Source organism: Seriola aureovittata, chromosome 2 (genome assembly GCF_021018895.1).
Source record: "Seriola aureovittata isolate HTS-2021-v1 ecotype China chromosome 2, ASM2101889v1, whole genome shotgun sequence".
Classification (NCBI taxonomy): domain Eukaryota; kingdom Metazoa; phylum Chordata; class Actinopteri; order Carangiformes; family Carangidae; genus Seriola; species Seriola aureovittata.
The window spans coordinates 31,447,021-31,463,250 of NC_079365.1; the positions used below are offsets into that span (position 1 = coordinate 31,447,021).

Sequence of the window (16,230 nt, forward strand, 5' to 3'; positions counted from 1 at the left end):
CTGTCTTTTTGCTGCTGTGACACTGCAAATTTCCTCAGTGGGACTAATAAAAATGATCTTATCTTGTCTGATCTTATCTTATTTTATCTTATCACAACCTTGAGACTTTTATTCCCCCTGTTACATTTTGTCCCATTGAGTGGCTCCATCACAGAGCAATAAGTAAAAGTAAATCTTTAGAATTTACCATCTAAACGCTGCTGATAAAAGGCTATCTGCTCTACTTTTTGTATGAAAATTGTTTTCTACCATCTTTTCCACTGTCATGAAGGCAACATCAGACAGGGGAGCAGCAGTTGTTCGTTTCTATTTTAGAGAATCGGTAACAGACGGTGTTTGGAAGCAAATCTCGCGTTGTTTCAGGTTGAAGCACAGACACCTGTTTGACCTGCAGCTGTTTCTTTTCAGTCATTCAGTGAAAGTTAAAACGGTTTCTGAGCAGAAAATATCATTTTTAATCATTTCAACTAACTGTATCACATAATAATAATAATAATAATGATAATACACTTTATTTATAGAGCACTTTTCATACAGTAGATTTAGCTGTAGATGTGAGTGCTTTACAATAAAAAATGAAATAGTGCAGTACAACAAGGAAGAATAGGAGGACAATGAAATTAGACAATAGAAAGACTAGATGAAAATATGTAAATGAAAATAAAAACAGAAAACAGTAAGAATAGTAAAATATGAGAGAATTAAAGGCGAAATTAAATTAAAAGATTTTTATTATATTATTTGTTATATTCATGTTATAAGGTAAAACAACTAAGACACATCTATATAGCAGATCATGGAATTATGTTATTAAATACATGTGAAATTAAAGCAGTGGCTTCTTTTTTTCTGATTTGCATCATTATTACTAAAGACAAAAAGAGCTTTTAATAAATATTATATCTGTGTTTTTTATCAAAAGATTAAAACCATAAAACAATGTTGATGTAGAGGACATCATCCAGCTGACACAGCATCTGGTCTTTTATTTACTGAACCACAGGGAGGCGCTATAACACCACTTTCATCTAACAACAGGAAGCTACCCGTGTCACTGTGGAGCTACAGGTGTGATGTCAGACCTGTCAGCTGGGTCAAACAATAAACACAAGTGTGGTTTCTTAAACCAGATTCATTCATATATGAACAAAAGAAAATGAAATCCCTGCCTCTGATTCCCTAACCCTGACTGTCACTCTGTGGTCCTGAGGATTCAGACTCTGACGGTGACGGTGCCGCTGGTCTTCAGGTTCCTGAAGGCGGAGCAGTTGAAGTCCACCATCAAAGTCTTCTCTCCGGTCTTGTAGGGAACAAACGGGAACTGGATCCGGATTCTTCTGTTTCGCTGCAAATCTGGAAGTCTGAAGAACGACAGACAGAGAGGGTCGCCACAGATTCACTGACAGAACCGACAGAACATTTTATTCAATGTATTTTGATTTTAATTGTTTTATTCATCTGTTAAGAAAAGTTGGTGTCAGATCAATAATCTACAAACTAGAAATGTACGAAATTTTTTAAATTTCTAACTGTTCACATTGATATAATTTCAAAGTATAAATATAAAGAAAATTTAAAATCTAAATAAATAACAAAGAACTTGAACATCGGCAGATATATAACACTTTATAATAATAACATAATAACACACATTATATGGAGGTTTCCTACTGAAGGGTGTGTGCAAATTAGTGATTTATCACTTCCCATATGCAAATGTATTATATGTACATGTATTGAATTTTCATATATGAAATATACTGTATGTACATATAAAATAAAAACATGTAAAAATTATATATGAAACCTATTACAGATAGATAGATAGATAGATAGATAGATAGATAGATAGATAGATAGATAGATAGATAGATAGATAGATAGATACTTAGATTTAAAACGAAATGAAGTCATCACTTTGTGCTGTTGATAATAAAAAAGATAATTCTGATTATTGCTGACATTCAATAAACTGCTGCATCAACAGATCAGCTGATTTAACAAACACACAAACACACACACACACACACACACCCACTGACCTGAACTGCTGCTCCTCTCTCACCAGTCCACTTCCTGACAGCGTCACAGTGCAGTCCGTCAGCGTCTCCTCCAGCGGGTTCATGAAAACCACCTCCGCTCTCGCCTCCTGGTTAAATCTGACCTGTTTGGACATCTGGAACACACACACACACACACTGAGTCAGCCACCTACACTACCCATAATGCATCAGGAAGAAAGAGAAAAAGACTAAACGATGTCAACACAAAACTTTATGTGTAACAGGATGAGATGACAGGTGAGTACAGGTGAGTACAGGTGAGATGACAGGTGAGTACAGGTGAGTACAGATGAGATGACAGGAGAGTACAGGTGAGTACAGGTGAGATGACAGGTGAGTACAGGTGAGTACAGGTGAGATGACAGGTGAGTACAGGTGAGTACAGGTGAGATGACAGGTGAGTAAAGTTTTTTTGTACTGACGGTGACAGAGATGGGCGGGTCCAGCAGCACAACGTCGTCCTCAGCCAGGTACTTGTTGTCTGGATTCTGTTTGTCCGTGACGATGGCGGAGATCTTCAAGCTGTCAAGCTGCACCATGTGTTTGTGGTAGGACGAGAAGGGGACCAGAACCGGGATGGACAGATCTGAAGGAGACGGACGAGGACAGGGGGATTTAAAGTGGGTTCAGGAAACACAGTGTTTGGTACCTGTCCATCAGAGGCTGACTCACCTTTCCCGGGCTGCAGCGTAGCCTCCTTCACCTCGGTCTTGATGTTGACGGCCGGTCTGCCGTTGTACCTCATGGCCTGGACGCTGAGGTTGACGGACAGCGGCCTGGCGTCACCGCTCTTACTGGTCAGCACCAGGTTCAGGCTCACGTCCTTACCGTTCACCGGCTGGGACACCTGCAGCACCGGAGTGTTTTTTTATTAAGTCTTATTATTGATCAAAGGACATGTACAATAAATCAAAAAATATAACAGCACATAAAATCATCATTTAAATGATAAGTAAAACAGGCAAAAATAAAATGAGTGAAAATGTAAAAAAATCAATAAAAAAATAAAAACGCATAAATAAAAATTATACATGGGAACATGATTAAATACATAAACAATCAGTCAGAGGTAAAAGGGAAAAAGATTCTATAATTGACAAAAGCTTCTTACTTTTTTTGTTGTTCATTAAATTTTGATTTGAAAATTTAGTTCTAAGAGAAATGGGGAAAATTTAGGACTTGATCTGGCAAATGTTTGTTGTTGGATAAAGAATTTTGCAAGTAGAATACATGAAGGAGATTTGATGGAAGTCACAAATTGACCTATGATGTCACAGAGACGTCAACCAATCAGATCCAGGGTGATCCAGCACCATGAACAAGAGAGAAACATTGGTGTTTGTTCCCACCTCGCGAGAGACTCTTGATTCTGAACTCACGTTTCTTTTAGACTGGTCAGTAAACAGCTGCTAATGCTAACATTAGCTATGTAGCAAAAGCAAAAAACTTACAAACAACTCCTTTAATATTTTAGAAATAAATCTTGATTGATGCCAGGATTTGCACCAGAGTGAGATTGTTACTAAAAGGTTGTCAGTTCAATACAAAGACTAGCAGGGAAGTGATGAGACGCTTCAACGGGGCTGGGGCTAGCTGGTTAGCATGCTAACTTCAGTAGAAGAAAAGAAGTGATAGAAATAGAAGCAAAACAAGACGTTTTCTTTCCACCTCTGGAGAAGCTGTTGGTGAGTAAAGGAATGAAGTTTGATGCTGAACTCACAACGTTTCTTCTAGACAGGTAAGTAAACAGCTGCTAATGCTAATGCTAGCTATGTAGCGACAGCAATACTAACAGGTAGCTCCTTTAATGTTAAATGTAGCTACAGGTTCAGGTAAACTTTTTTTGTTAGCTTTGGTTAAATTCAGTTTAAAATAATACATTTTTCAATATTTTATAGGTCTTGCACATGGGTGTGGCCAAATGGCTTGATAGCGCCCCCTATTGTGCCACAAATTGCACTAGATTTCACCTACATGCATGAAACTCGGTAGGCACTCAGATCCCCCCTCAGACAAACTCTCCATTGTTCTTGTGTGCAGACTTTACCTCACCCAAACTGTTCTTGAAGTTCTTAAAATTTGAAAAACTGGACGCTATAGTAAAGTTAAGTTCTTTCCTGATGTGTGTTGTAATATAAACTGCTGCCCCAAAATAAAAACATCCTTCACATGTGTAAAGGGAAACTCTGGGTCGTACCTCCTCGAACCTCATGGACACAGGCAGAGGAAGGATGACGTCAAGATTTTCTTCATCTGTCTCCTCCACCACATGGTTCCCTCCATTCGACGTTGGTGGAGTTACGTTTGTGGGTGAGTCGCTAGGTGAGACGGCGGATGAGTGCATGATGAAGTCTCTGGAGAAGTCTCCGGATAAGTCTCCAGTGGTGGCGTATTTAAAGGCCTCCCTCTCCTCCTTGGAGCCTGTAAGAGAGGGGGGGCTGATGTAAGTCAATCTGCAGAGGCACCAGGAGTTCAACACATCTTTATCAATGGATTTTCACAGCTGTGTCTGAATGAATGAGTGGAGCTCCCCCTGTTGTTGAACCTAACAGGCTGCAGAGCTGTTAACCATACGTACAGAGCTTCTATAGACCATATTCACACGGTGGCCATTTTCCTCTGATGCTACTCTAATGTTGTACTGCTGTGTTCCAGGTTACAGTCACAAAAACATAGAGAACCTGACATATCGTCTCTATTTGATCAATGAGCAACAGAAAAGACAACAGATCAGTGTATCTCAACCTTTTCCAACTCATGACCCACTTGAAATTATCAAAAATGTTGATGGCCCGCATCCAACCTGTGACAATATGGAAGCAGAAAAATACCTCCTGAGAGCATATTAAATCGATCAAACACGGGCTTACCAGAGTGATAATCTTTAATAATTACTAGTAATTGTCCTTGCAAATTGTTTAAATTTTTGTTAAATTGTTTTGCAAATAATTTGATGGCCCACTTGCAAAACCTTCACGGCCCACCAGTGGGCCCCTGCCCACAGGTTGGAAACCACTGCAATAGATAATGAAAATCTGAAGAGACATCAACTCATATTTCAAGGTAAAACACCATAATTGATAACCAATTAGCTACAGCTAATGTTAGCATTCAACAACTTCTCAGCTTACATTATGTTTGATAGAGCTACATGATACAAGATGCAGTAAATAAATTTATTCTAATTTAAGGTAAACACACAGATATATATATATATATATACATATATATGTATATATATGTATGTATATATATGTATGTGTATAGATATATGTATAAACACAGATCTCAGACACGTTTAGTTCAGTCTGGAAGTAAAACACACTTGATATAATCAAGCTAGCAATGTAGCATTAGCTTCCTTGCTATGCTCTCACCTGGTGAAGTTAGCAGTGATTTTCCGCAGTCATGTTACTGTATCATTGATGCAGGTTGATTATGAAACTATACAACATTAGTTAATGTTTAACATTTGCACTGACAACTTTAGAAGCACTAAAACTGACCTTTTAGTGAATTGCAAACTTCACGTTTGCTAGCCTAGCATTAGCTTACAGTGTGGGCCGGTCTTTACCTTCAACAACTGGAAAATTCATCTTCCTATTTATCAATGTGGTCAAAAGAGAGTGAGGTAAATAAATCATGTTTTCAACCATGTTGTCGTTGTCACTGAGGATTTACTCAGAGACATTGATGTGTTCAAGGCTTCCCACCCTCAGCATGACGTCAGAGGAAAATGGCCGCCATGTGAATACTATTGGCTGATTTTGTCCTGAGCAGACTAAACCTACTGAATCAGTGTCTATGTGATCAGCTGAGGTGTGTGTGATCATCTGAGGTGTGTGTGATCAGCTGAGGTGTGTGTGTGATCAGCTGAGGTGTGTGTGATCATCTGAGGTGTGTGTTTGATCATCTGAGGTGTGTGTGATCATCTGAGGTGTGTGTGATCATCTGAGGTGTGTGTGATCAGCTGAGGTGTGTGTGTGATCAGCTGAGGTGTGTGTGATCAGCTGAGGTGTGTGTGATCAGCTGAGGTGTGTGTGATCAGCTGAGGAGTGTGTGATCAGCTGAGGTGTGTGTGTGATCAGCTGAGGTGTGTGTGAGATCAGCTGAGGTGTGTGTGTGATCAGCTCAGGTGTGTGTGATCAGCTCAGGTGTGTGTGGACAGCTGAGGAGTGTGACCCACCCTCTCTGTATTTGTAGTTGTTGGTGACGTCCTGCCTCTGATTGGAGCCCACAGACTTGGTGGAGATGTTGTGACCCACTCTCTTTGTGTCAGAGTAGATTTTCACCTTGGAGCCGTCAGCTTTGACCTGACAGGAAACAGGAAACAGGAAATAAAATGACGTGTCTAAGCTGTTGTGTTTAACTGTGTGAGGGTGTGATGTGTTCACTGACCAGCCAGTCCACACAGTCAGCGTTCACCTCGGCAAAGACAAACGGGAGGTCGTATTTAGAGTTGATGTGTCCGTTCTTGATGGCGGTGAGGGGGGCGGGACCACAGCAGTAAACACCTGCAGACAGACAGACAGACAGAAAGTCAGACAGTCAGACAGGCAGACAGGCAGAAAGTCAGACAGCAAGACAGACAGACAGACAGGCAGAAAGTCAGACAGGCAGACAGACAGACAGACAGACAGACAGCAACAGTAAGCTCCTCTTTTTTCTGAATTAATCAATTTTGTCTTTTGATTTCTTTAGAGAAAAGTTTTCTTTAAAAAATCAGATCCGAATTAAAACATTTAGCAGAAGTTCATGTTCAGGACGTGGTTCTTCATTCTCAGACTCCACAGCACAAATATATAAAGTCTCAAATAATCTAAAGAGATCAGAAGATGTTTAGTACAAATATATAGATGCTTTCCTATACACTTGTTTGTTTGACACTGGACTCACTGACAGAGACAGAGACAGGGGTCAGAGGTCAGAGGTCAGGGTGTGAAAGCAGGCTCTCAGAGCTGAGAGAAAACGTTAAACCAGATTTGTTACCGTCGCTCTTCTCCTGAGGCGTCGGGTCCAGAATTTGCCAGCCGTCGAATTTCCCATCAGCTGACAGGTCAGGACGCCTCATCCACCCCTCCACCCACACATGGAAGTTCCTGCAACACAGAACAACATCAGACTCTCAGACTCTTTGGTTTTTACTTTGGGTTTCATTTCTTTTGTCTGTTTCATTGATCTCATTGTTTTAATAAACGTATTTGTAAATACTAATTGACACTCACATTATTGTTGTGTTTTTATGTTGGTACAGCACTTTATTACTCTGAGCTATTTAAATAATTCTATAAAAATTAATTATTTAATTACAATCATTATCATGTGCGTCTTCCTAAAGGAAACAAACTCATAAAACAACAGCAGGGATGAAACGTCGTGTCGATCATAAAACCTGGTTTTGAAGAGCAGAGAGTCAAAGTCCCAGAAACAAGAACGAGCTGAACTGTGAACAAACCTGTTCTCTGCAGGAACCCATTTATTATTAGGAACCTGCAGGCGACAGAAACAAACTGACACAACATTGATCCATTGTCACTTTTTAACCTGTTAAGCCCCTAGTGATGCTGGGGGGGGGGGGGGGGGGGGGGCAGCTCGCCCAGACAGACATACCCTACATAGCTCCACGACTATCCGTTTGCGAGAGCTGGGTCACTATGGATAGGTAAGATGTCAGTCAGTGTTTAGTGTCTGGCTGGAGGCTCATGTGGTTTTCAAACACTCCACATTGTTGCAGAGAGAATGTAAAGCATCAGAGACAGTAACTCTCTGACAGGTGAAGCTCTGACAGGTGAAGCTCACCACACCTGAACTATGCTGGATATTCAGTAGGTGGTAACGTTCAAAGCGAGCTGCGGTTAGCGAGTGCCGACAGGTTGATGTGATTTATTGACTCATCAGCTGTCATCACACCACAGCTCTGATCTCTCATATTAAAATTTATTTAATGTTTTAAATATCAGCTAAATTATTTACTGGGGCATTCGAGCGTGAACACACCGACACAGGAAGCTCACAGGATCTGTTTGATCTGTGCAGCTCAAAACCTCATGACGACTGACGTGATTCAAACACAGAGGATTAAAACCTGAGGTCTAGTTTTAAATCCCTTCAGCTCATTGTTTATACTCACTGCTCTCACCATCGTCTCCAGCTGTTGTGCACAAGTGGAGCAGCTGGAGAAGGAGAGTGTTGGGTGGAGACCAAACCGGAGTTAAAAGCAACGTTAACACTCGTCCGCTGTCTCCCGGTGTTTTACACACCAACATCACACCGGTAAAGATTACAGTGAATTGTTATGGCCTTGTAATAAAAGTGGATTGCTACAACATTACGTGTGTGTGCGTGTGCGTGCGTGTGTCTCACCAGATACTGTCCCTGGACTTCTTCTCTCTGACTCCGTAGTCGGCGTGATAAACGTCGATCAGCAGGTTCTGGTTGCAGTCGTGAGCCGACTGGAAGTTGGAGATGACGCGGCAGGGGATACCGAGCAGACGCAACACTGCAACCACACACATAGTTTGGACTCATTCAGATATTCATATTTTTTTCATTATTATTCATATTTTCTATTTAATATTACAGCAATGAACAGAAATGAGTAGACAAACAATAATATATTCACAAATTCATATATAGACACATGGTGACGTCAGAGAAATATGTGGGGAAAGTCGAGACTGTTGGTACGGAAGCTGAGAAAGGCCATACTCACAAATATTTATTCATCCTGTTAATTCAAGAAAACAAAGCTGATTATCCCGAGATAACGAGATTTCACCAGGAGAAAACGTTTGGAGTTAAACCAATCTCTGTTATGTAGTTAATTTTTTGATGACATTACTTTTAATTTCAGTCTTTTTTTCTGTGTTTCACAAAAGCTTTTCTCTCTGAACCGTCAGTCAACGCTGCGTCACTGCAAACACACCTCAGTGTGAGAGAGGCAGCTGTTATTAATAGACTTCAGTCATGTGATCAGCGTCGACATGATGAGTCGGATGATGTGTTTTCCTGAGGTGTTAAAACATGTTCTATTGTTGTCCTGCTCTGATCTGGCTGTTACAACATGATGTTTGTGGCTGAAGGGAACGGATTCTCTAAATCATTTTTACTCCTTTTGTTTACACCGATGGAAAATGTGTTTTCAACCAATCAAATTAAAGTTTTAAGGGCAAAACATTTAATTGAAGCTGCAACTAAAGATAATGTGTGTTATGAATTATTTGAATAATAATAATATTTACTGATTTTTAATTAAGAAGCGACAGGATCATACAGAATGTGAATAACACATTGTCAGACCCATTTAAAGAGGCTTGGGGGAGAGAATTGGATTGGGAAAGATGAGATGTGGGAGAATTGTATTAAGAACATCCATGATAGCTCAATCAATGCAAGACATAATCTGATACAATTCAAGGTAGTACATAGACTTCACTATTCTCCCTCCAGGTTGCAAAACATATTTCCAGATGTGTCATCCTAATGTATTAAGTGTCGAAGTGAAGAAGGAACACTATCCCACTTATTTTGTCATGTCATAAGCTACAATCATTCTGGGGCTCCTTGTTTGACCTTTAATCATCCATGTGACCCAGACCCATTCACCAGGTTGTTTGGGGTGGCCAACCCAGAGAGTGTGAAAAGTGGTTGTGAAGCTAAGGCTATCTCCCTCTCAACACTGTTAGCCCAAAAAATTAATTTTGCAATCTTGGAAATGTGAGAGGTCTCCTACATTTGAAATGTGGCTGAGAGAGTTGGGAAATGTATTAGACTTGGAGAAAATCAGGTACATTATGTCTGATAAAGAGGAAGTCTTTTTTAAAATCTGTCACTGAGCCATTACCAATGTCCTATGTCCTGTTTGTCGCATGTCAAAAACCTCTGTCAAACATCTGTACTGTTCTGTGTAGCACCACCAACTACTGTTAACATGTATTTGTTTTTTTTGTTTTTTGTTTTTTCTTTCTTTGTTCTGAAAACAATAAAAATAAATACACAGAAATAAAAAATAAATAAAAAAAAGAAGCGACAGAGGCGTTATGGCGTTGACTTGAGAAAAAAAATTCATCTGTTTTTCTGAATTAATGAGATAATTATCATAATTAATTATGTTAATTAAAACTTGAAAAAGAAACTTTCTTTCCGTGAGAAGCTGCAGCCACTGAACATGAATATATATCAAACAGTTTTGTTCCAGGTGAGAAGCTGTAGAGTCAGACGTTACCTGAACACATCACTCCGGCGAACACCCAGCACTGGCCGTACCTGACCGGGCGGCAGTTAGAGTTGTACCACCTTTTGAGAATGGCATGGCTGCCGCTCCAGTGAGTGGGCGGGACCCCGCCGCCAAACGAGCCGCTCCAGTTCCCCTGCAGGACGCCACGGTCGTCTGCGCAGTTGATCTGACAGAAACAGACCAATGAGATTCATGTTTATTTGAACAGACCAACAGTGTCAAGTTATTCAGCATTCTGATGGTAGAAGCTTTTCATCAATAACATATTGTTAAACCAGCCTGGATTATTACATTGTAAATGATTTACTAATATTTATAAGTTCAGATGTGATGGTTATGAAATAATAAACAGTTATTAGTTTCTAACTTTGCAGTAGCCAAAAAGATTTTAAACGAGCTAACCTGCTCGCAACAACAATGCTAACATACAGATGCTACGCAGATATATTGTTTAGCAGGTCCATCATATTAGTTTAACGTGTTAGCATGCTAACATTTGCTACCGACTGTAAATAAAGATGGACTTCGCCTCTGTGACATCACCCATAGGTCTCTGAAGCTCAGAGTGAGCTGCTCTACCGTCGCCATCTTGGCAGTGTCTGACTCCGCCCCGAACTCTCAGCTAATTCAAACAAGGTCAAAGAAGAGGGGTGTGTGTGAAGCATACATTCCCATTAGCATTGTTAGCAAAGCTGGCCATCAGGGAGTCTTGCTCGAAGGCTAGCCCATGGCTAATCCATTTGTTGGCTAATTAGCTGGTTAACAAACTACCAGTACCAGGCTGTAAACATGTTTATTTCTGCTGTAAACATGTTTATTTTAACATGGGAGTCTATGGGGACTGACTCACTGTTGGAGCCAGACTCTAGTGGTCGTTAGAGGAACTGCAGCTTCTGGTTTTAACAGTCAGAAACATCAGCTCATCGATGTCACAAAAACAGGTTTGGAGATAAAGATGCAGAGGTCGTGACCTACCATGGCGCTGACTACACGCCCGACGTAGATGGGGTTACAGCGAGCGGAGACGTCGTCAGCTGGGTCCCACAAGTGTTTACGGTTCACGTCCAGCATCTTCATACAGATCTTCACCATGTCGTCCTCAAACTGGGACAGAGACACCGATCAACACACTGACGTTTAACCACAACTGAAGCTTCGAGATGAGATCAGCCGGTGACCACTGAACATTTAAAGCACTGAGAGTTTTTCTTTTTTAAGAAACCATCTCTCTGTGTGTGTGTACCTGTGTGTCTCTGTGTGTGTGTGTGTGTGTGTGTACCTGTGTGTCTGTGTGTGTGTGTGTGTGTACCTGTGTGTGTGTGTGTGTGTGTGTGTGTGTGTGTACCTGTGCGTAGTCCCAGTAACAAGGTGATATGTATCTTCCACTTCCTCTGTAGATGATTCCCTGTTCGTTCATCACGTACTCCTGACGTTCCCGCTCATCAGGCAGAAACACCCAGTCGTCTGCAGGAGAGAGAGTCAAGGTGTGACTGAGGTCAAAGGTCATCAGCAACATGTTTTTAAAGCATGAGAAGTAACAGACAGTGATGTCACAGCAGTCCCAGGTAAACAGGTGATGTACCTGGACACCAGGGGTTGAAGAGAACCGTCAGCGTCACCCGCAGCGTCTCTCCGTGCTTGGTGCTCACAGACAGCTTGTACTCTCCTATGGGGGTGTCAGACGGGGGGGTGATGGTGAGAGCTATGGCGGTCTGTGGGTAGTTCTTCTTAAGCTCCACCCTCCACACCGCCTTCGCTGACGAGGAACGCCACACGTTGTCCGGGATGGCGAAGCGGGACTTGGTCCCCCGGTCCTCAGATGGAAGTTCACCTGCAGAGAGGGACAACGCTCTTCATCCACTGACTGATCTCTGAACGAATAAAACCAACTTCACATACAGTCCATCGTAAAGCAGCGTCTTATCGTATCTATCTTTTCCTTTTTTAGCTTAGTCTAGCTAAGCTAATGCTAGCCGAGGCTTCCTTTTAGTTAGCTTGATTTATCTCTCCAGTTTAACTGTGTGAAAGTTTTAAAAGCTGCTTTTACAGAAGTCAGACATTTTGTTGAGACATCATCAGTTTTATATGATGAAACAGGAAGTCAGACATTTAGTCGCTGCACTCTGGTTTTGTGAAGCAGCAAAAATGTCAAGGTGGTCTGAAAAGAAAATATTCAAAGTGAAAGACTGACCGGTCTCTGCGGTGAAGTTCAGGTGATGAAGGTCATGGTTGAAAGCCTGGGTCAGGTGGAGGGTCACGGTGAAGGGCTGACCTCGTCTCACGATCAGCTGATCCACTGAGATTTCACTGGTGTGATGCTCAGTGTTGTTGGTTTGACTGTGGAGGTCCACGGTCTTCAGGACTGAGGTGAACACACACACACGTTCACACTCAGTGTCACAGGTCGCTCAAAAAACTATTTCCAATAAACACTGATATAAATGTGTGAGAGAGATTTATTTCAAACAGGAAACATGTTTAATTTCACTATGATCCACTCTTCATGAAGAACAGCAGGAGCAATCTGTGACTGAGAGAAACATAATGGATCAAATATAATCGTTAAAGTTTTGATTCATGTCCAAAATGTGTGAACAAGAGAAACAGATACAGAAGCCGGTTTCACGAGCGAACCGGCTGCACGTGTTGCAGGTGGCGGCGCTGTCTAGTAACGCTGGCAGCAGCTCAGGAGGGCGCGGTGAGAAAATAAACACCAATCTGTGTCACTGGGGCGAGACAGAACAGACACAACAGAGTCTGTTCCTCCACTTCAGGTTCTCTTGAGAACGTCCACCCTCCAAACGTAAACACTGATGAGTTGGGGCTGAGCTCCGCCCCTCTGAGAGGATTCCCTCCACAGAGAGAGATGGATCCAGCTGAAGGTCGAGGCCTCGTCTTCATCGCTCTGAAGTCACGAGAGGCTGAGCTCAGGTATCCAGTCACACGGAAACCTTTTTAACCGATGTAGGAAAGATGGAGGCTGATACTGAGGTTTTGTAAAACTCATATTATATATTATTATTTATACAACAGTCAGTTCAGAGCAAGTGATCTGATTGGTGGAACAGCACTGGGACTTTTCCCTCCACGTATCCCTCCTCCTCACAGCTGATCTATCAACGTTAATCAGCGTCACATTAACGTCGTTATCGATCTCAGATTGAAACAAACAAAGATGAAAATATTTCAGAAATAAAGTTTGAATGAAACGATGTCGTCAGGATGAAGGAAGAAGATGGATCCTTCAGGAACACCTGAGGGAACGAGGAGACGAGGCAGCAGCTGGTGTCACTGTGCAGGTTGGGAACATGTTTATGTGTTGCTTAGCAACGGTCCAGCACCAGTCCAGTTGGTGTTGCCAAATAAATTATGAAATAAACAAACAAACCATAATCTGTTGTTGTTTATTGAACTAATATGGCGCTGGGAGAAGATCACACTGAGGGAGAGATTCTTCAGTCACTGACTGATGTTCAGAATCACTCCCTCTCCGTGATATTGCTAAAATATTTATTTATCTATTTGTAATTATTTAACTTATTTTTATATTTTTTCCTTTTATTTATTGTGTTGTTTAATTTCATTCTTTTTTTGTTTTTTGTCACATTGATTTATCTGTTTGTGATCGATCAGGAAATGGACAGATTCCACACATGCTGCAGGAAAACTGTCATTTAGTGTTTCGGATGATCTTCAGACTCATGGAATAACAAACAAAACTCAAAGTTCAGATTCCCTGAAAACACTGGAACTGTTTAGAAATGTGATTTTAAATCTCTGAAATCATAATGTTTCTGAATGTAACTTTTGTATTTCTGATTGTTTTCACTGAGGGTCGGCCTCAGTGATTAATAAATAAAGGTTGATGATGATGATTTAAATACTGATATAGATCCAGCTCCTCATACGACACACACACTTCAATTAAACTGTTTATTTCTCTGGTTTCTTTTGTCTTTTCTTTGTTTTTAACCTTCATACTTTTAACATCTGTCTTTGATTGATCCGTTCATCCTCCACGAAGCACATAGTTTAGTTTTGTTTGTATGAAATGAGTCCAGGTCTGAGCAGAGATCGGACCCAGGCTGGAGATCAGGTCCACGTCAGAAACAGATTCTCAGAGATCAGAACCTGATGCAGCAGCTGAGCGACGCTGCAGAACGTAATGAGCAACAGGAAGCAGCAGGATGAAGCTCTGTCATAAACATCATCATGCAATTACATTTATTCTAATTGATTTTGCATTTTATCTTTTACTGTGTGTTGTGTCTTTGAGTTTCTTGAAAGGCATCTATAAATAAAATGTATTATTATTATTAAAGTTTGTGTTTTTTAGCTTTTTGATCCTTGAAATCAAACTTATTAAAATTAAATTGTCTAATTAAATGACAAATGTATCAATCATCTTGTGACTATTTTTCCTACATGTAGTGAGATTTACAGAGAAACCTTCAGAACCTGAATGCGTCCTTTGAATTAATGTCTCTGATGTATTTTCTTTATTTTACTTTTATTTATATTTTCTATATTTCTTTCACATTGTTATTGTAAATATTTAATTATTATTATTTGTATTCAAGCTTTCTGACCTGCAGCAGTTTTCCTTGTTGTTTTGCATCAGTATGTGTGAAAACAACGAGCGTGTCAGTGGCTGCAGAGACGTGACGACGAAGCGAATAAGAAGAAGTAAAGTTCACTCACCGGATAAAGACATCTCTGTTTGCTCTCAGCTGCAGATGTAGAATCAGTCGAATGTTCTCTGTAAGTTCTCAGCTGCTCACTGACAGGTGACCCAGCGCTGATGGATTTTATAGCATCAGCCAGCCCCGCCCCCTTTCCAGATTCAGGTGGAACGTGTCCGACGACCTGGACCGTTCCACTTCCTGCTGCCAAGATTTCACTCAACACCACACAGGTGACTGTAAACTAATTACACTGTTACTGCACAGTATTATGCATATTATTACGTAGTATATATATATATATATATACAGGTTATTGTAAAACGTGAGTTTTACAATACAGCGTATTTATTATTTCCTGTTTGCTCTGTACAGAACCTTCAGAACCTTCCTGTTACATGAAGTTTGTTTTGTCACAATTAGTCTATTCCTTCTGTCACATCTGCATTTAGATCCTGGCTTCTCTGTGCTACTGGAGTTCTCCAGCAGAACCCTAGATATTCAACAGAACCCTAGATACTCAACAGAACCCTAGATACTGGAACAGAACCCTAGATACTGGAACAGAACCCTAGATATTCAACAGAACCCTAGATACTGGAACAGAACCCTAGATACGGCAACAGAACCCTAGATACTGGAACAGAACCCTAGATACTCCAGCAGAACCACAGATACTCAACAGAACCACAGATACTCAACAGAACTCTAGATACGGCAACAGAACCATAGATACTCAACAGAACCCTAGATACTGGAACAGAACCCACGATACTCCAGCAGAACCACAGATAGTCCAACAAACACGAGCTGCTACAGTCATCCACTTCTGCAGAAGTCGGCAGGATTTACCGACAGCAGATTATTATGAAACGACTGTGTGACCTTTGAAAATGACACACAGACACTTACATTAAGACATTTGTCATTAATTATTGGGTGGATTTGGTTTTAGGTTTCTGTGTGTGTGTGTGTGTGTGTGTGTGTGTGTGTGTGTGTGTTTCTGTGTGTGTGTGTCTGTGTGTGTGTGTGTTTCTGTGTGTGTGTGTGTGTGTGTGTGTTTCTCTGTGTGTGTGTGTGTGTGTGTGTAATGTATTTAATATTGTAATGTAATTTTGTGACTAATTTAATTGTTGTTCACTGGAAACACGGACGGACTTTAAACGTCATGAGTAAAAGACTCCAGACATTTAAACTCCAACAATGAATTGAAATGTGGGTGTGCATTGAAAATCATTTACAGGCACGA

General features: G+C 40.9%; 1 protein-coding gene across 1 annotated transcript; it reads right to left on the reverse strand.

Annotated features, from left to right (window-relative positions):
* Positions 1-444: 444 nt before the first annotated feature.
* On the reverse strand, positions 445-15,755 carry tgm8 (transglutaminase 8). Its single transcript, XM_056385304.1, has 15 exons — positions 15,001-15,755; positions 12,491-12,661; positions 11,882-12,130; positions 11,645-11,763; positions 11,275-11,403; positions 10,288-10,465; positions 8,427-8,562; positions 7,053-7,162; positions 6,462-6,577; positions 6,250-6,376; positions 4,261-4,484; positions 2,736-2,910; positions 2,486-2,649; positions 2,043-2,176; positions 445-1,361 (listed from the first exon to the last, which is right to left on the reverse strand). Exons 1-15 carry the CDS (start codon positions 15,011-15,013, stop codon positions 1,214-1,216), a joined length of 2,193 nt encoding a protein of 730 aa, XP_056241279.1. The 5' UTR covers positions 15,014-15,755; the 3' UTR covers positions 445-1,213.
* Positions 15,756-16,230: the final 475 nt, after the last annotated feature.